This window comes from Eriocheir sinensis, chromosome 35 (genome assembly GCF_024679095.1).
Source record: "Eriocheir sinensis breed Jianghai 21 chromosome 35, ASM2467909v1, whole genome shotgun sequence".
NCBI classification, from domain to species: Eukaryota; Metazoa; Arthropoda; class Malacostraca; order Decapoda; family Varunidae; genus Eriocheir; species Eriocheir sinensis.
Window position 1 is genome coordinate 10,251,229 of NC_066543.1, and position 26,634 is coordinate 10,277,862.

The 26,634-nt window shown below is 43.5% G+C and overlaps 1 protein-coding gene and 1 long non-coding RNA gene across 3 annotated transcripts in view; one reads left to right on the forward strand and one right to left on the reverse strand.

The window, feature by feature from the left end:
• LOC127007369 (cyclic AMP response element-binding protein A-like) overlaps positions 1 to 16,840 on the reverse strand; it is a 109,080-nt gene extending 92,240 nt beyond the window's left edge. The window contains exon 1 of one of the 2 annotated variants that reach the window (XM_050878263.1): positions 16,372 to 16,840. In XM_050878263.1, coding sequence (XP_050734220.1) covers positions 16,372 to 16,449 — 78 coding nt within the window. In that variant the 5' untranslated portion in view covers positions 16,450 to 16,840. The remainder of the gene's footprint in view (positions 1 to 16,371) is intronic. The other variant, XM_050878264.1, reaches the window with a different exon arrangement.
• LOC127007370 (uncharacterized) overlaps positions 1 to 26,634 on the forward strand; it is a 134,186-nt gene that overhangs the window by 87,066 nt on the left and 20,486 nt on the right. The gene's annotated exons all lie outside the window — the stretch shown is intronic.

Here is a 26,634-nt window from a genome sequence, read left to right on the forward strand (position 1 = left end):
TTTTTTTTTTTTTTTACTGATTGTGAGTCTTTTGTTCTTGTTTGTGATGTTGGTGATTTGTGTGATGACTGTTCTAGGCTTTTTTTTTAACTAATGATAAGTGTTTTGTTCTTGTTGGGAGTTTGTGTGATAACTTTTCTACCTTTTTTATTTTACTGATTATGAGTGTTTTTTTTTATTTTTATTTATCAAGTGTAAGTAGTGTGGTAACTTTTCTAGCTTTTCTTTAGTTATTATGAGCGTTTTTATTCTTGTGTTTTAAATGCTGGGAATTTGTGTGATAACTTTTCTTTTTTTTTTTTTTACTGATTATGAGTGTTATTTTTTTATCAAGTGTAAGTAGTATGGCTACTTTTCTTGCTTTTCTTTAGTTATTATGAGTGTTTTTTATTGTTGTGTTTTAAATGCTGGGAATTTGTGTGATAACTTCTCTATATTTTTAAGAAAACATAAGAACATGAAAAGTCTGCAAGAGGCCGGTAGACCTATACAAGGCAGCTCCTGTAAAAAAAAAATGAACACAGGATTCAGAAATATCAAAGCCGAGGGGTTGAAAGTGGTGTCTATAAGTTTGAGGAAGGGAAAAACAGACAGAAGAAAAGTATTTAGTTTTAGGAAATTTGTAATGTTTTATTTTTCTTCGACTAAAAAAAATCCTCATTGTCAAATTTTTCAGTTTCTTTTTTTTTTCGTGGTTTGTTTTGTTTGGTTGTAAATGTCATTGTGAAGGTTTGTTAGTATAGGCCTTGTTTTTGTGTAGGTTTGTTAGTATAGGCCTTGTTTTTGTGTAGGTTTGTTAGTATAGGCCTTGTTTTTGTGAAGGTTTGTTAGTATAGGCCTTGTTTTTGTGTAGGTTTGTTAGTATAGGCCTTGTTTTTGTGTAGGTTTGTTAGTATAGGCCTTGTTTTTGTAGGTTTGTTAGTATAGGCCTTGTTTTTGTGTAGGTTTGTTAGTATAGGCCTTGTTTTTGTGTAGGTTTGTTAGTATAGGCCTTGTTTTTGTGTAGGTTTGTTAGTATAGGCCTTGTTTTTGTGTAGGTTTGTTAGTATAGGCCTTGTTTTTGTGTAGTTTGTTAGTATAGGCCTTGTTTTTGTGTAGGTTTGTTAGTATAGGCCTTGTTTTTGTGTAGTTTGTTAGTATAGGCCTTGTTTTTGTGTAGTTTGTTAGTATAGGCCTTGTTTTTGTGTAGTTTGTTAGTATAGGCCTTGTTTTTGTGTAGGTTTGTTAGTATAGGCCTTGTTTTTGTGTAGGTTTGTTAGTATAGGCCTTGTTTTTGTGTAGGTTTGTTAGTATAGGCCTTGTTTTTGTGTAGGTTTGTTAGTATAGGCCTTGTTTTTGTGTAGGTTTGTTAGTATAGGCCTTGTTTTTGTGTAGGTTTGTTAGTATAGGCCTGAGTTAATTCGGTGTTAGTGTGTGTTTGTTTGTTTCATTATTTTGTTGTTTCTTAAGTTCTTTGCTGAGTGTGTTGATTCCTTTTCCATGAAACTTTGTCTGTGAACTTTTGTGACCTTCAAACTTAGTAAAACTCTCCCAATACCGCAGAAACTAAATGAATCTTGCATCGCGCACTATCGGAGAGAGAGAGAGAGAGAGAGAGAGAGAGAGAGAGAGAGAGAGAGAAAAAACGTTAACACAGAGCATCACTTGGCTCTCCCAACACCGCAGAAACTAAATGAATCTTGCATCGCGCACTATCGAAGAGAGAGAGAGAGAGAGAGAGAGAGAGAGAGAGAGAGAGAGAGAGAGAGAGAGAGAAAACGTTAACACAGAGCATCACTTGGCCGGTGGGACATTTGACGGATAAAATTGTGTGTAATCAATTCCTTAACCCTAAAAGTCCACGTAGAGATATTTTCGAATCGGCAGAAATATTGAACGATTTGCTTTACGTTTCTCAATAGTGAAAAGAGAAAGACGAGGAAAATATAGACGACCATTTGACCCTTGAAATGATACGTAATAATCCAGGTTGTCGTCAACGGGCAGACGTCCGACTCCTTGCCAGTGGAGGCATCAGTGCCACAGGGCTCAGTGCTAGGGCCAGTTCTGTGGAACATATATGTGGACGACCTTCTCCGGCAGCTGCCAGCAGTCTCAGCTTACGCTGATGACTGCACTCTCTCCTGCACCTACCCCAGACAAGACTGTGGGCGAGCTGCTGACGAGGTCAATCAGCAGCTGAAGGTGCTACAGGAGTGGGGTGCCCGCAGGCAGGTGACCTTTGCCCCAGAGAAGACCCAGGCAATGGTGGTCTCTCGATCCCCCACTGCCGGGCCAGCGGTGGAGGGGAAGTTAAGCTTTGGTGGCGTCCCCCTCCCACTCCAGGAATCCGTCAAGATTCTGGGAGTGGAAGTGGATCGAGGGCTACGGTTTGACAGCCACATCAAACACATTGCCCAAAATGCCTCCCACAGAGTCTCCTGCCTGCGAAGAGTGGCCAGCTTCCTCGACAAAAAAGGGAGGCTGTTGCTCTACAAGGCCCAGATACGGCCTTACCTGGAGTACGCTGCCCTCTCTTGGATGTCGTGTGCTGCCTCGCACAGCGGGAGACTCGACGCCATCCAGGGACGGGCACTGCGACTGGTGGATGCGGCAGACCCCCCAACCGGGCAGGAAACTTTCAGCTCCGTCGACTCATTGGAACACCGCAGGGACGTAGCTGCTCTTGTGGTGTTTCACAAGGCACAAGTGCAGGGAGTGCCACATCTGGTGGGCTTACGCCAACCTCCGAGAGTCACCACGCGGGACACGAGAACGGTGCTATCCCGTGGTGACGCAGTGGAGGTGCCGTGTTCCCGTACCAGCTAGCACCAGCGCACCTTTTCGGGAAGAGTCTCCCGGATGTGGAACATGTTCACGGCCTGTGTACCAAACATTCGGGAGATGAACACCCAAAAAATAAAAACTGTCAGCCCACCACTGGAGGGTCTCACTCCCCACTCCACTGACACTCGTGGTGGAGCAGTGACACGAGTGTAGTGTGCAGTGCGTTCACATATATTCTGTATTGTATGTGTTTTTTTTTATAGTATATATATTTTTTATAGTTTATGTAGTTATTTTTTATATAGACTTTATTCTGCCCTTTGAATAGGCAGCACACGACAGTGCACCTTTGGGTATGTAAATAGTATACATGTGCCTATGTTTAAATAAAAGAGAGAGAGAGAGAGAGAGAGAGAGAGAGAGAGAGAGAGAGAGAGAGAGAGAGAGAGAGAGAGAGAGAGAGAGAGAGAGAGAGAGAGAGAGAGAGAGAGAGAGAGAGAGAGAGATTGAGATTGAGATTGAGATTTCCATGTCGCTAGAAGTTATACAAATTATGAATTATTTGACTCTGAAAAATGAGAGATATTTCCAAAATCGATAGAAATTGGGTATGATTTTCGCTTATTACTACCACTTATCAGAACTGAATAGAACCAAGCAGTAAGGGCACACAGGCGACCACTTCCAACACAACGCTGGGGAGGCAGATTCTTGTTTTTTTTTTTAATGTAAACGCCGTATTTATCATTTTTTTACCTGTTTTTTTTTTCAAGGCGGGTTTAGTTAGATTTATTGATTTTTTTATATCACTTTTCACGACTGAGTTTGTAATACATCGACTTAATTATTTACATTTTTTACCTGTTTTTCAAGGCGGGTTTAGTGGATTTATTGATTTTTTCTATATCACTTTTCACGACTGAGTTTGTAATACATCGACTTAATTATTTACATTTTTTACCTGTTTTTCAAGGCGGGTTTAATGGATTTTATTGATTTTTTTCTGTCTCTTCTAACGGTTGAGTCTGCAATACCTCGACTTAACTCCGTCCCCAGAAATGGAAGTAAAAAGCCAAAGTAATTCCATGACTTTAAAGATGAACTAATGTGACGTTTAAGCAATCTGGCAACCGTGTGGAGTGACGCGTGGGAGGGAAGTCATTACGCGGGACGCAGGTTTTTTTTTTTTTTTTTCGTCAATGTTTTCTGTTTAAAATTTTCTCTCTCCACACCGCCATTTAAATACCACCTGAGGACCTTGAGTGAAGGGAGAAAGAGAGGGAAAGGGGGAGGAAAGAATGAAGAGGAGGAGAAGGAGGGAATGGAGAAGAGGGAAGGGGAGGAGAAATGGAGGAGAGAGGGAGGGGGAGAGAATAGAAGGGGGAAGGAGAGGGCATGTTGGAGGAGAAAGGGAGGGAATGGAGAGAGGGAGGAGAAGGAATGGAAAGGTGGGAGGGAGGGAATGGAAGGGGGGGAGGGAGGGAGGGGAAATGGAAGGGTGAGAGAAGGAGGGAATAGAGGGGGGAGGGGGAAGGGAATTGAGAGGGGAACGGGGAGGGAAAGGGAATGAAGAAAGAAGGGGAGGGAATGGATGGGGGGGAGGGGGAGGGGGAGGTAATAGGGGAGAGGGGGAGGGAGGGCTTTTACGTCATCGTTTCGTATGATTGACGTCATCCCATCTTTTCTATTTCTCCTTTTTAATCTTTTTTTCTTAATTTTTTTCTATTTTCGCTTCATCCTTCGTCATTTCTTATTTTTTTTTCTTCCTGTTTTTTCTTTTAATTTATCCCTCTTCCTTTCTTTTCTTTTAATTCCTTGTTTCTCTTATTTTTTTACTTATTTTTCACTTTTATTTTTTTTCCTTTTCTTCTTTCCTCTCATCTTTCCTTTCATTTTTTTTTATTCCTGCTTTATCTTATTTTATTCTTACTCCCCTTGTGCTTTTCTTTTCTCTAGTTCCTTCCTTCCTCTCCATTATTTTCTCTTTCTGTCACTTCCTTCCTTTTCTTTCCTTTCTTCCCCTTTCGTATCCTTTCTTTACTCTTTTCTCTTTCCTTCTCGTGTTTTCTTTCTTTTTCGTTCTTCCTTTCCTCCTCCGTATTCTTTATCCGTTGTTTACTGATTTCCTTTTTCCTTTTCTCTAGATTTCTTCCTAATTCATCCTTCCTTTCCTCTTCCGTATTCTTTTCCGTTCTTTACTCTTTTTTTCTTTTAGTTTCTACCTTCTACGTCCTTCCTTTCTTCTTCCTCTTTTTTTTCTATAATTATTTTTCCTTTAATCTTAATTTCTCCCTTCTTCATCCTTCCTTCCCTCTTAAATATTTTTCCTTTCTTTACTCTTTTTCTTTATCCTTTTCTCTTAATATCTATCTTCTCCGTCCGTCCTTTCTTCTTCCTCTTTTTTTCTTCTTTTACTATTTTCCTTTAATCTTAATTGCGCCCGTCTTCATCCCTCCTTCCCTCTTCAGAATTTTTCCTCTCTTTACTCTTTTTCTTTATCCTTTTCTCTTACTTTCTACCTTCTTCGTCCTGCCTTTCTTCTTCCTCTTTTTTTTCTTCTATTATTTTCTCCCTTCTTCATTCTTCCTTCTCTCTTAATTATTTTTTCCTCTCTTTACTCTTTCTCTTTATCCTTTTCTCTTAATTTCTACCTTCTTCGTCTGTTCTTTCCTCCTCCTTCGTAATTTTGCTTTCCTCCTCTATCTTTCCTCTACTTTTTCTGCTTCGTCTCAGTTCTAACATTTTCTTAACATCTGTCGGTTCACAATTTCGTTCTTGAAGGTCATAGTATTATATTCTCCCTCCCTCTCCCTCTCCCTCTCTCTCTCCCTCCCTCTCTCTCTCTCTCTCTCTCTCTCTCTCTCTCTCTCTCTCTCTCTCTCTCGAAAAGGCAATGAGAGGATGAGTGGACAGGAATAGAAGAAAACTTGGACAGTAAAGAAGAAAACGAGAGGAGAGGAGAGGAAGCGGATGGAAGGAGATAAAAGAGAGAGAAGGAAAGATTACACCAGAGGAGAGTGGGCAGTAAAAGAGAAAATGGGAGTGGAGGAGAGGAGGTGGATGAGAGAAAAGGAGATTAGAGAAGAGAAAAGAGGAGAAGAGAAGAAATGAGAAGAGAAAAGAAAAGGAGAGAAGAAAGGAGAAGAGAAAAAAAGAGAAGAGAAGGAAAGATTTTAGAGCAGAGGTGAAAGAACAGTAAAAGAGAAGAGGATCATGAACAGTAAAGGAGAAAATGAGGGTAGAGTAGAGGAAGTGGATATGAGAAAAGGAGGTTAGAGAAGAGAAGTAAAGATTAGAGAAGAAGAGATTAGCGAGCAAGCAAGGAGGATAGATAAGAAGATAAGATAAGAGAAGACAAGAAAATTGAAGAGATGAGAAGAGAAGGAAGGAAAGATTAGAGAAGAGATTACCAAGCAAGCAGGATAGATTAGAGGAGGAGAGAAGAGAAGGAAAGAGAGAAGAAGAGAGGAGAACTGAAGGAAAGATTAGAGATTAGCATGCAAGTAAGTAGGATAGATTAGAGGAGGAGAGAAGAGAAAGAAAGAGTAGAGAAGAGAAGCGAACGAAAGATTAGAGAGGAAGAGATTAGCAAGCAAGCGAGGAGGATAAATCAGAGGAGGAGAGAAGAGAAGAAAAGAGAAGAGAAGAGAAGAGAAAAGAGAAGAGAAGAGAAGAGATGAGAGGATTAGAGGAGAGGAGTTCAGTAACCAACCAAGCAAGCGTCTCCCATTTTCTAAGCGGGTCAGGTTGCATCCACGATTAGCTTGAACTCTTATCAGGCATTGCCTTCCGCCTGTTGAACTTTTATTATCAGACAGATGCGGAGAGATTCATGTAAGCGCCGGGAGATAAACGTATAGAGATTTTTGTGTTAGTATTTCATTTTTTTTTTTTTTAATCGTCCTCGCTCCGTCTCATTTATTACCTTGAAAATATAGGGAAAGGAACATTTTGCTATGATTGTTGCTTAAGTGAAAAGGATTGGCAAGCAAGATTGAGACGTATATCGGAGAGCAGGAAGAAGGGGTACGAGAGAGAGAGAGAGAGAGAGAGAGAGAGAGAGAGAGAGAGAGAGAGAGAGAGAGAGAGAGAGAATAACAAGACGAGCAGGAGAATAGAAGGAAAAGAACAAGTAGGTGAAGAGAGGAGAGATAAGCAGAAGGAAGAATGAAAGAGAGAGAGGAAAGAATGCGTGAATGAACAAGCAGAACATAAAACCAATATACAACACCTAACACTGCATTACTTGAAGACTTTGGTCCTTAATTTGCATGCATAAAGGACCCTCTACGCACACAACCATTCAAGTGTGTGTGTGTGTGTGTGTGTGTGTGAGGAACGTTACTATATAAACCAAGATTTTTTTTAAGCATCATCATTGTATTGCTTGTCGCGACTTTTCTTTCTTGCTCCTGTTATCGAAATTCGTGACAGTCGAGATTACAAGCGCTTGGGTACGTTTTAATCTTCTGGTTTCCACTCTAGATATGTCATTCGTCACCCCATTCTCCTCCTTCTCTCCATGCACATTCCTCATCTTCCCCTCCCCCTCTTTTCTCTCCCTCTCGTCCCTCATTCTCCTTTTCTTCGCTTCTCTCCTTCCATTTATCGTCTCCCTCCCCTCTATTCCCTCCATCACGTCCCTCATCCTCCTTTCCTTCGCTTCTCTCCTTCCATTTATCGTCTCCCTCCCCTCTTTCCTCTCCCTTACGTCCTCCATCCCCCCCTTCCATTCCTCATCTCCCTCCCCTCTATTCCCTCCATCACATCCCTCATCCTTCTTTCCTTCCCTTCTCTCCTTCAATTCCTCAACTCCCTCCCCCTCTATTCCCTCCATCACGTCCCTCCTTCCCCTTCCCTTCGTTGCTCTCCTTCCATTCCTCGTCTCATTCCCCTCTATTCCCTCCATCCCCTCCTCCCCCTTCCCTCCGTTGCTCTCCTTCTATTCCTCAGCTCCCTCCCCCTCTTTTCTCTCCATTACGTTCCCCTCCCCCTTCCCTTCGTTGCCCTCCTTCCATTCCTCAACTCCCCCCCCCCCCCCTCTTTTCTCTCCATTACGTTCTCCTCCCCCTTCCCTTCGTTGCTCTCCTTCCATTCCTCAACTCCCTCCCCCTTTTTTATCTCCATTACGTTCCCATCCCCCTTCTATTCTCGCCTCTCCCTCCACCTATCTACTCATTCTTCCCTCCGTCATTCCAGCTTCCTTTCCTTCCGCTCTGATGTCCGTCTCTCCCTTCATCCTCTTCATCTCTCCTCTCCTTCCCTCTCTCCCTCAAGTCCTTCTCTTCTTTCCTTCTTTTCACTTCTACCTCCTAAAGAGAGTCGTTTTTGTTTTCTCTTTTTTTTTGGCATTTTTTATCCACAACAAAGATAAGTTTCAAGATTTAAACCGTAATATATTTTCATTTTCGTCTTTCATTCAGCATCTCTTTCGCAATTAGCAAAGAGGGCAGTTATTTCCACCACGATACAGATAAAAGTTTCCTGAATCGAAACCCCACACAAGTTTATCAAGCGAAAAGAAGGCAGAGTTTTGAGCATTCCCCGCAGTATCTCCCCCGCTTACATGAGTCACGGCTTGCACTGAAACCTGAGGAGGCGGCTGTTTGTTGACACAGATGACACTCCTCGGCTGGGAAAGTAGGCCGTCTCCAGCGCTGTATGGCCTACTGTGCCTGTCCTGGGGCCGTGGGGGAGCTGGGGCGTGGCTGTGGGACGGTCTAGCGTATCGTGTGACTGTTTAGGGCGACTGTGCGACTGTGTAGGGCATTAAAGTGACACTTCTTAGGTGGGTGAGTGACTGTGTGGAGTGTTGTGTGACTTGGCTGATGTGTGGCTGTACGTGTGGGTGGGTGTGGGTGTAGTGTCGTTAATCATGTATACGCAAGTGTTCTGTATGGCCGTGCTGGTGTGATTCAAGTGTAAGGTGAAGTTTAGAGCGTACGCTATAGCTACGTGTGGCCTCAGTGCTCATCTCCGTTACATAAACCCTTGAGCCTGTGATGAGTAATGTTAATAAAAAGCATTGTAGAGTCTGTTTATCTTAGGGGCTAGTATTAGGGTGTTTGTGGTGGCATGTGTGTTGGGGTGTGCTACTATGCGTTTCAGGCGCCATGTCACACAGGTTTTCGAATATAACATTTTAACAAAGCGTCGGACAAGGATGGTATTTTGGAAGACGATGATTGAGACCCCGACCTAATTGCTAAAAATAGGCTTAGGTGCCAAATATGGATGATTACGGCACTTGTAGGAGTAACTTTAAGGTAAACTTCACTAAAATATACAGGCACGGGTAGCGAGAGGTGTATTTCGGGGTGTAGAAGCGAAGAGTGTAGAGTGATGATGTTTATATAAGGGGGAAGTGTAAGGGTGTTTTGGGCGGTGTGTGTCTTGGGTGCAGCATGGGGTGGGGTGTACCAGGGAGGGGGGTGTATGTGAGGTGAATTTCGGGGTGTAGGAGTTGAGAGTGTAGAGGGTTGTTATTTATATGAGGGGGGTAGTGTAGGGGTGTTTGTGGCGGTGTGTGTTGGGTACAGCATGGGTGGGGTGTACCAGGGGTGTATCTGAGGTGTTTTTCTGGGTGTAGGTGCTCAGAGTGTAGACTGTAGACTGTAGAGTGTTGTATCTTATATAAGGGGACAGTGTAAGAGTGATTGTGGCTGCGAGTGTGTTGGGTGAAGCATGGTTGGGGGCTGTCTGGGATGTGTCTGGGGTGTTTTGCGGGGTGTAGGAGAGCAGTAGGCCGTGTAGGGTGTAGTGAGTGTAGCGACGCGGCCGAGCGGATCAAGATACACAAACCCGAGTCTAAGTTTCTAAGGTTTATCTTTGGGGTACAAATATTTAGTCTCCTCGTGTGAGAGAGAGAGAGAGAGAGAGAGAGAGAGAGAGAGAGAGAGAGAGAATAAACGGAAAAGAACAAGTGAAGAGAGGAGAGATAGGTAGGAGGAAGAATGTGAGAGAGAGATGAAAGAATGCGTAAATGAACAAGCAGACCAAAAACCAATACACAACGCCTAACACTACATTACTTGAAGACTTTAAAATTTTCGCCTTTAAGTCGTTTTTCTTCCATCTCAGCATCATTATTTCTTCCGTCATGCGCTGTGTTCATAATCCGTATTTTCCTTTTCTTTTTATTGCACTTTCCCTCCCTCCTTCCTATCCTCCCAACCTACATCTCTCCCTTCCTTCTCTCCGTATCTTATCCCTCCTTCCACCTTCCTCTTTCCATGTTCCTTCCTCCTTTCTCCCTCCTCTCCCCTCCTTTCGTATCCACCTCAATCCTTACCTTCCTTTTCCCTCTACCCCTCTCTCCTTTCGTCCACTTTCCCTTCTCCCTACACGTCCTTCTTCCCCTCTCTTTGCCTCTCCACCTCCCTCCGTCCCTCCCCCGTCCTTCCACCCTCTCTTCTTCTACCTTCTCTTCCTCCTTCCTTCCTCTCTCTCCTAATAAAACGGAGACACTTGCGACAGACAGGTGTGCCAATCACCTCATTAGGGCAGGTGTATAGGACTGCCATAGAGAGAGAGAGAGAGAGAGAGAGAGAGAGAGAGAATATGACTAATAGATATGTTAATGAATGTTTAAATCATGTTAATCAGACGATGAAAATAGTTAGACACACACACACACACACACACACACACACACACACACACACGCGCACACTGCCTCAATACATTAATTCCTTCGCATTAACCTTTATGGCTCTTTTATTTTAATTGGCTCAGATTTTCATTCCTTTGGCCAATCATTTATTTTTTTCCTTTTTATCATTCGTTCATTTTTCGTGGTGGAGTAGTTGAATGATCCCCTCGCCACGAATCAACAGGCCGGGGTTCGATTCCAGTTAGTGTCGACACCGTACTGCCCACCTATACGACGTTTTACCCTTCCTTTACGCGTTGTTCGATGAAAGGGTACCTGGGGAAGTCTGGGAAAGGTAAACTAAGGTAACCCGGCTGTCATACCTGCCCTTTATCCCGGGTTATGGTTATGTCCACCACAGGCTCAAGGACGAAGAGACGGAGATGAGTACTGACGCAACGAGCAGTTCAGCGTACGTATCCTCCTTACTAAGATTAACTTTTGCGTAACACTCTCTCTCTCTCTCTCTCTCTCTCTCTCTCTCTCTCTCTCTCTCTCTCTCTCTCTCCTCGGACATGGTAGGATCACGTGTTACCGTTCACCTCGTATCATTTTCCTTCTTATACCTGTACACCTTTCCTCCTCCAAGGCGTCGTGGCGGTGGCTGGCACGACACAGCTTCCTATCGCTTGGACGGATCCTGCGGAGGGGAGAGAGAGAGAGAGAGAGAGAGGAAACAGAATGGGATAAGGATAATAAGGGAGCGAGTGAGAGAGTGAGTGTCGCATTATAAGACATTTCGTCGCCCAAGAACACATATTTGACAAGGTTTTCGTAGGAGTTGAGGGCATTTCCAGGAGTAGTTTTATGACCCCGGTGGTAGTTTGACCCTTCTTCTGTACCATGAACCTGAGGAAACACTAATTAGAACCCGACTGACCCCCTCTTTGACCTTTAGAAATAGCTGATGTGAGAAGCGAAGGTGTCTTATTATACCAACCTTAGTGTCATCGATGCTTGGGAAAGAAGAGGGAACGCAGAGAGATTGAATACCTAGAATAGAGTTAATTTCTCTTCTTGTTTCCTTTCTTTTTATGTGCTGGCTATAGCGCCGGTAGGGTCTCTTAAGGGGCCACTTGTACAACCCCAGCCTGTTAGTGGAGCAGGCGAATTTAATTTATAGTGGCTACCGTGATTTATGACTCGTACTACGGACTAAGTATATTATGGGTTTTTTTTCTTCTGCGTTACTCTCACGACCTAATTGTAAGTCTGTTTAAGATTTCAAGAGCTATGTGACTCCCTCCGTTTGGTATTTAGAAGTCAATGCGTGTGTGAAGAAGGAGAGGCCCAGTGGATAGCGTGAATAGAGACCAGAGCAGTGGGGTGATCCGTACTCTGAGGAACCTTAGCTTAGACGCGCAGTTTAGACTTAGGAGGTGAAAAGTAGGAGGTGAGAAGTTGAAGGTTATGGGTAAAAAGGTTTGAGGCCTGAGCATTGAGAGTAAAAGAGTAAGATTGGGAGAGATGTTGACTGAGAAACGGAGAGATTGAAGGACACAAGGCTCTTTTTCGTTTGCCACATTGTGCAGGGCAAACTGATAAACTAACACACACACACACACACACACACACACACACACACATTGCAATTTCATTTCCTTCCTCTGGGAAATAATATTGATTTAAAAGAGAGAAAAAATACCCTCGTCATATATACCTACATGAAATATACAAGTGTGTGTGTGTGTGTGTGTGTGTGTGTGTGTGTGTGTGTGTGTGTGTGTGTGCCTCGGGGAAGAGTTTATATGCATAAAAGACACAGGTGTAGCGATGTATAGCCGCGCGACAGGTGTACCAAGGCATACGTCCTCGTAATAGCAGGACTGGCAGGTGATCAAGGAGAGGGGGGCAGGAGGGGGGGACGAGGGGGCGGGCGTGGACACCTGTGCTGGGTGGACATGGTGATCGGCGGGACATAAAAGGAAAAAAAAAATGATGTAGATGAATAACAGCTGCTACTACTGTTACAGCGACGAGAAACAATGGCGACGACAACAACAACAACAACAACAACAACAACAACAACAACAACAACAACAACAACAACAACAACAACAACAACAACAACAACAACAACAACAACAACAACAACAACAACAACAACAACAACAACAACAACAACAACAACAACAACAACAACAACAACAACAACAACTGTACTACTACTACTAATGCTACAATAATAATAATGATAACAATAATAATAATAATAATAATAATAATAATAATAATAATAATAATAATAATAATAATAATAATAATAACAACAATGATAATTATTTCAAAAAACAAAAATACGAGTACGCAAAAGGAGAAGCTGGAGTAAAGGAAATAAGAGGAGGAGGAGGAGGAGGAGGAGGAGGAGGAGGAAGAGTGTTATGAAAGGAGGAGTGTCCATGAGGTTCTTCCCTCCACCCACCCCCAAACTCTTCTGTCTTTCTCTCTCTCTCTCTCTCTCTCTCTCTCTCTCTCTCTCTCTCTCTCTCTCTCTCCTCTCTCTCTCTCTCTCTCTGAGTCTCTCTCTCTCTCTCTCTCTCTGAACTCTCTCTCTCTCCTCTCTCTCTCTCTCTCTCTCCTCTCTCTCTCTCTCTCTCTCTCTCTCTCTCTCTCTCTCTCTCTCTCTCTCTCTCTCTCTCTCTCTCTCTCTCTCTCTCTCTCTCTCTCTCTCTCTCTCTCTCTCTCTCTCTCTCTCTCTCTCTCTCTCTCTCTCTCTCTCTCTCTCTCTCTCTCTCTCTCTCTCTCTCTCTGAAGCAGTGGGGAAAAGGGAGAAGAGGGGAAGGGATGGAAGAGAGGGGAGAAGTAGAAGGTGATTAAAAGAGAAAGGCAACGAGTATGGAAGGGAAAGAAATGAAAATGGAAGAGAAGTAATGGAAGAAAGAAGAAAGGCAGCATGGAAAGATGGGAGAAGGGAGATGAAAAGTGAGTAAAAGAGAGAGAAAGGAATAAAGGAGAGGCATAAGGAAACAGAGGGGAAGAGAAAGATGTGTGAAAAGAGCAGAAAAAAACTGAGAAAAGGGATGGAAGGGAAAAGAAGGAAGAGCAGAGGAGGGCAGGAGAGAGGGATATTTTGATGAGGAAGGAATAGAGATCGTTCAGCAAGGAAAGTTAAAAGGAAGAGGCAGAAGGGGAGGAGATGGAACAGGAGGAGGAGGAGGGAAGGGACGAGAGTGAACTGAAAGAGGGAAGAGTGAAGAGGGTGATCAGAGGCCTTTGTTGACCTTTTATTTGTTTGTCTATGTCCACCCTTCCCTTCTTTTTTAGTATGTTATTTTAGTATATATATTTTTTCGGTAGCTTCTCTTTCCTTCCCTTTCTTCTCTTATATATTTATCGACTCTCTTTCCTCAGTCATTACCTCTTCATTCACTCCTTCATGCATTCTTTTATATTTTCACTTATCCTTCATACTTAATTCATATTCTGATCCTAATATTTATCCTTCATTTCTCCTTTCTTCTTCTTTCTTCCCCTTTTCCCTTCCCTATTTACTATTATTATTATCTCTCTCTCTCTCTCTCTCTCTCTCTCTCTCTCTCTCTCTCTCTCTCTCTCTCTCTCTCTCTCTCTCTCTCTCTCTCTCTCTCTCTCTCTCTCTCTCTCATTAAACATTACAAATTCTACTTCTTAATGTGGGTACGTTCGGATCAGTAGGTGGAGAGGAAGGTGTGTGTGTGTGTGTGTGTGTGTGTGTGTGTTGCTGATGTCACCTTGTTTAACGTTTGGAGATGATTCTGTTGTGTTCTTCGTGATGGCGGTGGTGGTGATGGTGATGGCGGTGGTGGTGATGGTGATGGCGGTGGTGGTGATGGTGATGGCGGTGGTGGTGATGGTGATGGTGGTGGTGATGGGGATAAGAGAGTGGAAGAAAGGGAAAGGATTATCTTGGCCTTTCTTAGATAAAGACAGCGTGGAACCAGTTACTGTGCTATCAAGATAAACGTTCTGATAGGCCTAGAACCCGGCTTTTATTATCATTGTTATTATTATTTTTACTGTTGTTATTATTTCATCACTAAAACGGCTTTGAGCATCCAGCCTCACCACCCACCATTATCAGTGCCTTTTTATCCTCCTCATCCTCCCTCGTTTTTTATCTCCCTTCCTCTCTTTCGCTTCCTCGTCCCGCTAACTCGTTACACAACACCCAACACTAATCATATCGATAGCACGGATCACCTACTACTACTACTACTACTACTACTACTACTACTACTACTACTTCTACTACTACTACTGCTACTACTTCAACACCGCCACTACCACTTTTTCTTTGCTTAGTCATGCGTGAACCTACCTCAATCCTTGCCACCACCACCACCACCACCACGTGAGAGATGGTTCAGTGGTGTTGTGTCCAGTCAGCTCATTTACACAGGTACAGAATCGGAGAGAGAGAGAGAGAGAGAGAGAGAGAGAGAGAGAGAGAGAGAGATTCATCCCTCTCATGGTTCGTAGTCGTGAATTTACAGTCTCTCTCTCTCTCTCTCTCTCTCTCTCTCTCTCTCTCTCTCTCTCACACACAAACACACAGAAATGCTATCTCATTTCGTTCCTGTTCTATAATTCATAAACGAACACACACACACACACACACACACACACACACACACACACACACACACACACACACACACACACACACACACACTCATTTCTTTACTGTTGTATAATTCATAAACGAGCACACACACACACACACACACACACACACACACACACACACACACACACACACACAAAGTGACATTTATTTCCTCTTGATACATCCCTTCCAAGCCTGTGCACACACAAACCCCCCACACACACACACACACTCATTTCTTTCCTGTTGTATAATTCATAAAAGAGCACACACACACACACACACACACACACACACACACACACACACACACACACACACACACACACACAAAGTGACATTTAGTTTCTCCTGTTACATCCTTTCCAAGCTTGTGCACACACACACACACACACACACACACACACACACACACACACACACACACACACACACACACACACACACACACACACACACACACACACACACATGATCCCATCCCTTTCCTGTGCTGTATCCTTTCCAATTCTACACACAAAAAATAACAATCTTATACAATGCCGATTGTTTGACCTTAACAAAACCGACTCGTACGGACAAGCACTCCTGAAGGGCAGAATGACAAACATACAACCAAGCAAACAAACAAATGCATGAACAAAAAGACACACAAATGGATGGATTATTGTCACGTACGTTGTGTTTTGCATGAATCCCGGAAGAAGAAAATTAGAACACACACACACACACACACACACACACACACACACACACACACACACACTCGACCCTTGCCCTCGTGAGTGACAGATGAACACGTGGTCGTGAGAGACATAGCGAAAGAGAATGTGATGGTGATTATGGTGACTGTAGTAGTAGTAGTAGTAGTAGTAGTAGTAGTAGTAGTAGTAGTGGTGGTAGTAGTAGTAGTAGTAGTAGTAGTAGTAGTAGTAGTAGTAGTAGTAATTCTCGTGGTAGAAACTAATATAACCCCTTAGAGAGAGAGAGAGAGAGAGAGAGAGAGAGAGAGAGAGAGAGAGAAATGCATGCAGGCAGGCAGACTAACTATAAACCCCAGCCGGCAAAGATGAGGGAAAGGCGGCGGTGGTGCTTCTTGTCACGTCTTGAGTAACACAACAACGCGACTGTGATTCTGGGCTGTCACGGAACATTATGACAACAGAGAGAGAGAGAGAGAGAGAGAGAGAGAGAGAGAGAGAGAGAAGGGGGGTTGAGGGTTCTGGGAAGTGGGTGTGAGCGCGGACACTTGCTCATGATAAGATAACACCGCGTAACATGGTATGATGACACACACACACACACACACACACACACACACACACACACGCAAAACACCGCACGCAACAAGCTCCTCGTGGACACTCACCGCATAGTAGTCGGATTCCCAGAGTTCCTTCAGATCATTCTCCGCGAAGTCCGCCAAAGTGCTGTCGATTATATCCATGTTTTCTTCTTTTGTCCTTCGCTCCTTCCTCTCTTATAGTCCTAAATTTCCCCTTTTTCCCCACTCAGCCTGTCAGTCAGTCGGTCTGGGACTGGATGGCTTTTTGCAGAGGGGCTGGTGCTTGTTTACGTGTCCTTGCGATGGGGTTAGGGTGGTGAGGTTAAGGCAACGTTGAGTTCGAAGAGTTCACAACCGATCACAACCACACACTCAAACCGACTGGAGTCCACGTTGGGGCAGGTGTCATGGGCTGGCGGAGAGGTAATCGATACGCCCTCTCTCTCCCGTTCCCTGCGTGTGACTGAGAAGATTGGCTTTACACAGGCTAGCGCTGCTCTCTCGGCTGACTCTCGCACCCACGACCCCTCCCACCACCGGCACCACCACCACCGCCTCCTTTGCCTTGCACTCTCTTCCCCTGCGAGCAATGGCAACTCCGCCGACAACAGGTGCCCGGTCGACCCTCGCGTTACGGCAGACGGACCGCCAAATGACAGGAGACACTTGTGCCGGCCGGGGTTATACACAGGGCTTACAGCTATATGATCGGAGCTTAGGATCGGAGACTCGCTATTATCCACACCACAATTGATCCACAAGTCTTTGATATAGTAAAACGCACACATATACCCACCCAAGACTGCTCACTGGATCCCCTCTTCTTGATAATAACAGAACTAAGTACCAGACAGGATGTATTACAATCGTCAAAAAAAAAAGTGTCAAGCATCACTAGATCGATAGAATTAACGTTGGACGAAATTTATAGAGATGGTGTTGTATTGGTTAGGTGTGTAGCGAGGTCCAGAGACTTCATTTGCCGACAGTGCATAGTTTTTAGTTCTGTATATAGCGAGGTTTGGAAAAGTGTCGTGAGGGTAAAGTGCTTGGAATTAAAACCTGAACCGCTGTGTGAAAAGTTTTTGCGCTTCCCGAGACGGTACTAATTAAAAGGTGATTGAAGGGGTGAAGGGGTTTAATTCTTGACTAGCTGGTTGTCTGGCTGCGTGTCTGGTCAAGGAGGAGAAAAGGGCATCTGTTCAAGGGTATCTGCTCAAGGGTGAAAGGAAAGAGTGTCTTCAATCAGGAGCAAATAATGGGAGTCTGTGCAAGGGTGTCTGTTCAAGGGTAAGGAAAGGGTGTCTGTTCAAGGGTAAGGAAAGGGTGTCTGTTCAAGGGTAAGGAAAGGGTGTCTGTTCAATCACAAGACGTCTCGGAAACTAAACCATTGACTGCCATACGGGAAAGCAACGTGTAACTGATTTGTAGAGGAGTGAATGAATCTGTGTCTGTCTCTTTGTGTCTATCTCTCTGTCTATCTCACTCTCACTCTCCCCACCTGGTCCTCTGTCCGGTGTTTGTGGGAAAGATTAAGGAAAATGAGTAAATGAGATGAGAATGCTAAAGTGGGAGAATAAATAGGTGTAAAAGGAAATTGATAAGAAGGGAGAGGAAAGTGAGGTGAATAAAGGAAAGGAGTGAAGGGAGGTGGTGGGTAAGTGAAGGGGAAAGTACAGTAAAGAAGGGAGAGGAGAGAAAGATGAAAGGAAAATATGGAAGCAAATAGGGGAGACAAAGGAAAATGAGGGAGTGTCCGGGGATTAGGGAAGGATAACGGGAACGATGAAGAAAGAGGGAAGGTGAGGAAAGGTGAGAAGAAGGGGAGGAAAGGTTAATAGGGGATAGGATAAAAAAGGAATTTGTAGAGGGAGAAAGAGAACGGAAATTAGGTAGAGAATATGGAAGTGGGAATCGAGGGACAGGATGAAGAAGGAGGGAAAGAATAAGAATGAGGGAAAGGAAAAAGGTAAAAAGGAGAAAGTGAAGACAGAAAAAGAAAGGAATCTGTAGAGGGAGAAAGAGAAAGAGAGGATAAAGAGGGCGAAAGAGAAAGACAGGATGAAGAGAGAGATAAAGAATAAAAATGAGGGAAAGAAAAAAGCTAAAATAAAGGAGAACTTGGAAGACAGAAAAAGAAAGGAATACGTAGAGGGAGAAAGAGAAAGAGAGAGAACGAGAGAATATGGACTCGAGGGACAGGATGGAGATGGAGGTGAAGAGTAAGAATGAGGGAAAGGTAGAAGCTCAAAAAGTAGCAAGTGGAGGAAAGAAAAAAAATCATTACCTTCCGTCTCTTCATATTCATCTTCGGACCTAAGCTCGTATTTTGAACCTTATCGGCGCCCCATCTCGCCTGTCTGAAAAGCCTCTCGTAGAAGTTGCCGGGTGTTTCATGGACTGTTTTGGGATGCACGTGATAGTTTTGCCCAACTTCAGCACCTTGATCGGGAAAACACCACCCATGAAAACCCAGTTAATCTTCTCTGTGGCCTTGGGAAACAGTCCTGATGGGAGTTCGATGCGTTTAAAAATATGGACCTTACTTTTAGACGGTGCCGCTCCTCCATCATTCTGTGCAAGTCTACCTTCGCACCATCCAGTTACACCATCGGCAAGTCTGAGACGCCTGCCCTGAATCTTATTGTGTCCTACTCTAGCTTTTTCATAACTACCAGACTGCAATGTACTTCTGCGAGACTGCAAGTTTTGTGCGCGTGGTGAAGGGCCTGCTGCCCGCTGAGGCGGAGCTGGAGGCGCCGACCACGGCCAACTTCGACAAATGTAACGTCCTAAAAAATAATTTACAGCCTTTAGAAAAACGTAGACAGCGTGGGGATATAGTTGACTTTTTAATACATTCATGGGATCAATACGGGCGATTTAGATGAAGTACATATATTTATCAAAAGTGAGAACAGGCAGCAACGGGTACAGGTTAGATAAATACAAGTTCAGAAAAGAAAGGGTTCATGAACAGGCTGGGGGGATGAGTGAACAAACTGAGCAGGTGTTTAGTTAAAGGCAAACACAGTTGAGAGCTTTAAATGGAGGTTGGATGTATCAATGGGTGGGAAGGGAATATAGTTAGTAACCCACTCTCAGGAGCTGCCCTGTGTAGGCGTCTGGTCTCTTGAAGTCTCTTTATGTCCTTGTGTTTCCTTGTGTCTGTGTCTGTTCAAGGGCGAGGAGAGGGTGTCCTTTCTAACAAGGGCAAAAAATAGGAATCTCTTCAAGGGTGTCTGTTCAAGTGAGGAAAGGGTGCACTTGTCTTCAAGGGCGACGAAAGGAATAAGCAAAGTACCACAGTGAAAATGGAACGGCCGGGTAGACTACACTATTTCTGGCGCTTTTCATGCTGCTCTTGCGTATGCTCTGAGGGGGAGCATAACACACACACACACACACACACACACACACACACACACACACGCACACAACTGGTTAGAGCGCTGCGCTCCAGGCTTCACAGCCTTACAGGGCGACGGTTCGAGCCCGCTCAGGCCGGATTCTTTCCGTTGACTAGGAGTGGTTACTGTCATTGCCGTCTCGATATTCATATCGAGACGGCAATGTTACTGTCCCCTCTTGAGCAAGGGGGATGGGGTGTGTGGTGTGTGAGGTCCTGCCAGTACCCAGAGATCGACTAAAAAGAGCAATTGCTCATGTCGGGAGGGTACCTGCCGGCGATTACGAGGCCAACTCGTGATCAGGCCGTGGTGAATTACACACACACACACACACACACACACACACACACACACACACACACACACACACACATACGCGCGCGCGCGCACACATGTCACCGCTATCTCTGGGCGTGTCATTTCCCCGTCGAGTGTAAATTTCATCGCGAGAGTCCAAATCAAATTGTTAGGCGGCGCAGAGCTCCATATAGAACGAGAGAGAGAGAGAGAGAGAGAGAGAGAGAGAGAGAGAGAGAGAGAGAGAGAGAGAGAGAGAGAGAGAGAGAGAGAGAGAGAGAGAGAGAGAGAGAGAGAGAGAGAGAGAGAGAGAGAGAGAGAGGTCACATTGTGTTCTGCATCTCAATTATTATTCTTTCTTCGGTTAAGATTCGTTTTAGGTCCGTGCCAGTATCTCATTACCTACCTTATGAAACATCAGTATCTCTTCATATATCTTTTCTACAAACCTTCAACAGTCATGGAAACGCTTTGAAAATCCAATGCAAGGACTTTTTTTTTTTTTACTCTTGAAAATAGGGGATAATGTTTACGGAAGCGCGTCGCCTCCTCTGGCGACGGTGCAACCGGTGTTGCGAGAAATACCTCCTCGCTGAAATAAGTCACATATATATGTGGGGGGGGTCCAGGGGGGGCGTAGCCCCCTTGGTTAGAAAGGGGAGTCGAGGGGGGCGCAGCCTCCCCGTTAGAAGGTCGTAAAGTTCGGTTGGAGTAACTTAAATATGCTCCCCGACCCTAAACCCTCTGCGAGCTATTTTGCGGCTGCGGCGGCTGCAGCGTCGCCGCAGCCGCCGCCAGAGCAGGCGACGCGCTTTCGTAAACATTATTCCCTATTTTCAAGAGTAAAAAAAAAGGTCTTGAATTGGATTTTCAAAGCGTTTCCATGACTGTTGAAGGTTTTTAGAAAATATATATGAAGAGATGGTGATGTTTCCTAAGGTAGGTAATGAGATACTGGCACGGTCCTAAAACGAATCTTTACTTTTTCTTCCTTTGCGGTTCCTTATTTTCTATTTGTAGTTTCTCTTGATGTTCATTTGTGGGTTTACTTAATTTCTTCTTTTACTTTTTCTTCCATTTCTTTCTCTCTATTTTTCTTTCCTTTTCCATCTTTCGAGCGGGACAGGCACGGACAGACAGATAGACAGACGGACAGACAGACAAATAGACAGATAGATACAGACAGATAGGCAGACAGGCGCACAGACAGGCAGACAGACATAATGAGAGATTGAGGCTGAGATAAACATGCAAACAGATTAAGACAGGCAAGCGAGGAATTACTGTAGGTCTACAAACAAACATAGGCATACTGACAAATAAATACAAACAGACAGATAGGTAGGTTGGCTGGCAAACAGATAGACAGACAGGCAGACAGATATACAGACAGGCAGGCAGACAGAGGGTGAGTTTGAATAATTCTGTACCTTTTTGTTTGATTATATGAAGGTCATTTTCGAGCTGATGCCTCCAAGTGTTGTATTAGAGAGTGTAATGACGAAGAGTAAGCAGAGAGGCGTGTACTGGGATCGTTAAGTCTCTCTCTCTCTCTCTCTCTCTCTCTCTCTCTCTCTCTCTCTCTCTCTCTCTCTCTCTCTCTCTCGTCACGGTATCAGTGCTCAGATAACATTTTTCTCGTTATTTCTTGGGTATGTTTTTCTTCCCTCGCACAAATTCACACGTACAAGCAGCGATGCCAGATTGTCGTACTTAGAACATTGTATTTATCAGTACCAGGCCGTAAAACGATCTCCTCCGCCCCAGTAACTAGATTAATTTATAGGTATCCTTGAAATGGTTGATTATTGATGTCATTTCATAATAGCCAAGTGTCAAAAAACGGTATATGCAATGAGGTGAATACGATAATTTGCCAACGTTGATACGCGAGATAACCAAGCCTCACTTCTACACGTTTCTCCTATTTCGAAGCCACTGTTGAGTCTCCCTGGATGCCACTAACAAAGGCCTCAGACTAACCAATTAACAAAGTATTCATGTGTTTAACCATCCCCCAAAAAAGGCAGATAGATATATAAACAAATGACATTCTCTATTATTTTTCAAGGGGGAGGAAAAAAGATGGAGAGAAAGATGCAGATGACAGTAACTTTTGGGCATAACTTTTGGGATATAGAAATAGATAGATAGATAGATAGATAGATAGAGTGGTAGAGGGAAAAGATGGACAGAAAGATACAGATGACAGTAACTTTTGGGCATAACTTTTAGAATATAGAAATAGATAGATAGATAGATAGATAGATAGAGTAACCAGACAATCACACATCACACATACAACAAATGAAGCAAAAACAAACAGTCGTATAACAAAACAAAAAAAAATCTTAGGCCTACATTCTCATACACTTTCGACACTCACATCAAATATTTTCAAAGGCCACAAAGGAGATTAGTCGAATTCTCATGATTGGTTATTTTTTCTTCACATCTATGGTGCAGAAGCCTGGTCAACCTAATACTCGGCTAACAAAAACTACCCTTGAAAATACCCTTATAGCCTCTACGACAGCCTTATCAAATGGGGTTTTTTTTTTTACAGCAAAGGAGACAGCACAAGGGCACACACAAAAAAAGGAAACAACAACAACAAAAAAAAAGCCCGCTACTCGCAGCTCCTGTAAAGAATCCGAAGAGGTGGCCGAAAGAGCAGTTCAATTATGTGTGTGTGTGTGTGTGTGTGTGTGTGTGTGTGTGTGTGTGTGTGTGTGTGTGTGTGTGTAGGTTCCGAAATGTTTGAGAAGATGGTCATTAAGCTCTTCGACTCTCCTAAAACACAAACATTCAACATATATAGATCAAGAGAGACAAAAATAAAGGGACTGATAGAGAGGGAAAGAAGAGGAGGAGAACAACTGAAAGGGAAAGGAAAGACAGAGAAGAGTAGAGAATAGAGATTGAAAAGGGTAGGTAATAGAAAAGAACAGAGAAGGTTAGAGAATTATAGAGGAGGAAGGATAATAGAGATAGAGAAGGATAGAGAATAGAGGATAGGATAGAGAAGGATAGAGGAGAGAGAAGTAGAGAGGAGGAAGGAAAAAAGATTAAGAAAAAGAAAACAGAGAACAAAAATTAAAAGAGAGAGACCATGAGAGAGAGAGAGAGGAGGAGGAGATCTCTCTCTCTCTCTCTCTCTCTCTCTCTCTCTCTCTCTCTCTCTCTCTCTCTACTCTCGATCCGAACAAAACGAAAAGTCACCCCTCGTCCCACCCCACCCGTGTAAATAGACGCCGCAATAGAACAAATACCGTAACCATGTGATCCCGAGTACACCACCTCCCTATTACCAAGCCCTAAGATAACTTAAAAAAATCCTACTTTTTTAATACGCGTAGCCTAAGAAACAAATTTGATGAACTGAGATGTCTTGCTTAAAAGAAAATTTTGACATAAATTGCTATAACCGAAACATTTATCGACACCACAAATATTGATTTAAGTTCCGAATACAACATAGATGGCTACAGACTCTTCAACAAAGATCGTTAGGCGTAGGCGTGGTGGCGTTATGTCAAAAAAAGCTATTTGCAACACACTGACAAAACACGGGAAACCGAGGTGGTGGTGGTCGCCCTTATGTCAAAAGTATTTGCAACCCACTGACAAAACACTGGGAAACAGTAACGTTGAACATTTGTGCGTGCGAGTAAACATTGCAAAAGTCAGTCAATATATCTGTCACCTACAGACCTCCCGGGCAATCACTCGATGACGACCTTGATGTACAGCGCGTTAAGGCAGTCACTTAATAACAGCGATTCACTGATATTAGGACTTTAAACCTCCCCCCATATCGACTGGGCGACACTGTCAGGTACAGAAGGCGAGTCACATAGAATGATCGAATTTCTAGAAGAAAATTATCTAAGCCAAATGGTTTCTGAGCCAACTCGACAAAATAATATACTCGACCTTGTTATAACGACCCAAGATAACCTAATCAGTAGTGTCACGGTAGGAGAACACCTCGGTTCTTGCGATCATAAATTAGTGCGCGTCGACATTAAAGCTCAATCATCAGTGACTGAAAAAAAGTAAAGGTGCCCAATTTCAAAAGAGCTAACTCGTAGAAAACCGACAAAACTAACAGAAATACAACTGTCAGATGACGCAATGTAGAGGAAGCCTGGCTAAGCCTTAAAAATAAATTACTCACTCAGCAGAACACATTCGTTCCCTTGTGCGAGAAGCGAATTAACACTAATAAAAGCCCACCGTGGTTTAATAGCGAAATTAAACAATCAGTCAATGAGAGAAAATTGTTTTACAGGTTAAAGAAAGAACAAAGCACGCCCGAAAACATTAGACTTTATAATGATGCCAGGCGACGAGTAAAAAGACTAGTAGGTCAGGCAAAGCGTAGATACGAAGAAAATATTGCAGCCAACTGTAAAAATAATCCGAAATCTTTTCAGTTACATAAACAACAGAAAGGCGATCAAAAGTGGTATTGGACCTTTAACAAACAGCGACGGTGCACTAGTGACTGACAGCCAACACATTGCAAACCTCTTAAACAATTACTTTTCCTCGGTGTTTAATACTAACAGTCTTCCTCTCGCTACCACCAACACCAGTACTATTGTAAATCTCGAGCATGCATTGCCTAATTTTGAAATAACAACCGATGAAGTCCTTAAAGCTCTCCATTCACTTAAAACAAATAAAAGTCCTGGACCTGACAAAGTATATCCAACTCTGCTGAAAGAAACAAAGGCGAAATACTCTCCTCCCTCACAACCGTATTCAATATGTCCTTGCGACAAGGCATCGTCCCTTCAGATTGGAAAAGGCTAACGTGACACCGATTTTCAAGAAAGGAGACAAAAAGTACCAGGTAATTACAGGCCCATTAGTCTAACTTCGGTTGTAGGTAAGCCTTGAGGGGGCATAATTAGACAAAATTGTGAATTACCTTGAAAGCCACTCATTGATTGGGGACTAACACAACATGGCTTCGAAACAAAAGATCTGCCTATCAAACCTATTAACCTTTTATAACGACCTCTTCACTGTTTATGACGTAACCAAATCACTGGACGTAGTCTATCTTGATTTAGAAAGCGTTTGATAAAGTCCCGCATCATAAATTACTTTACAAATTAAAGCAAATATGGTATTGACGGTCAAGTAAACCAATGGATCGCGAATTGGTTGAGCAACAGACAACAAAGAGTAGTGATTGACGGATTTAACTCAGAGTGGGCGCCTGTCACTTTAGTGGCGTCCCGGGCTCGCTCCCTGGCCCAGTGCTCTTCATTATTTACATCAACGACGTGGATGTTGGACTCAATAACCGCATTAGTAAATTTGCAGACGACACAAGATTGGCAACTCGGTTCTCACTGACGAAGACAGGCAAAGCCTCCAAGAGGATTTGCACAAAATTTCAGCTTGGTCGGATAGATGGGAGATGCCCTTAACGTAGACAAGTGCCAGGTCCTTCAAGTTGGAACGAGGAATAAGAAGTTCGAATACGAAATGCGCGGCGTTAAACTCAAAAGCGTTCAATGCGTCAAAGACTTGGGGGTCAAAATCGCGTCAAACCTCAAATTCTCACAGCAATGCATCGATGCAGCAAATAAAGCGAACAGAATGTTGGGCTTCATTAAAAGAAACTTTGTATTCAAGAATAAAGATGTAATACCGCTCTACAACAGTTTAGTCAGACCCCACTTGGAATATGCGGTACAGTTTTGGTCTCCCCACCATGCAAAGGATATTGCTAAATTAGAAGGTGTTCAGCGTCGGGCAACGAAAATGATCCTTCCTTGCGCAACAAATCCTACGAAGAAAGGCTTTCTACCCTTAACATGTTCTCTCTTGAGAAACGTCGCCTCAGGAAAACTGATCGAATGTTTTAAAATACTTAATGGTTTCACGAATGTAGACAGATCAACATTGTTTATGATCGATGACACTTTGCGCACGAGGAACAATGGCGTAAAACTCAGATGTAGACAAGTAAATTCAGACTGCACCAAATTTTTCTTCACCAACGTTGTAGTGCGAGAATGGAATAAGCTTCCACCGTCAGTGGTCCAGTGTAACACGATTGACTCCTTCAAAAATAAGCTCGACCGTCACTTCCTTCAACTTAATATCAACTAGAGTAGAAATGCAACGTTTTGGAGTCTTCTGATTAATGTAAAATCACTTAGGTTTAAGGACAGACCACCAAGTCTGGACCATGGGGTCTGTGTGGTCTGATTTTCTATGTAAATCTAAATCTCTCTCTCTCTCTCTCTCTCTCTCTCTCTGTGTCGAAAAGAAGAGAAAAGAAGAGAAGAGAAGAGAAAGAAGTGAAAAGAGAAGCAAAAATTTAGTGAGGGAAGAGAAGAGAAGAGAAGAGAAAATGAAACCAAGGAAAAGATAACAAAAGAAAACAAATGAAAAAAAAAATAATAATAATAAAAGGGAAGAAGTAACTATTATAATCAGCACCAACATCAGGGCACGGAGATTTAACAAGTGATGACAAGATGATAACAAGACTGAGACAATGCTTCGTTTATGTGGCGTGAGGGGGGGGGGGGGGGCGCGGGGAAGAGGGGGGGGACGAGTGGGATGAGGGGGGACGCGATGACGATGACGACGACGAGAAAGCAGAGAAAGA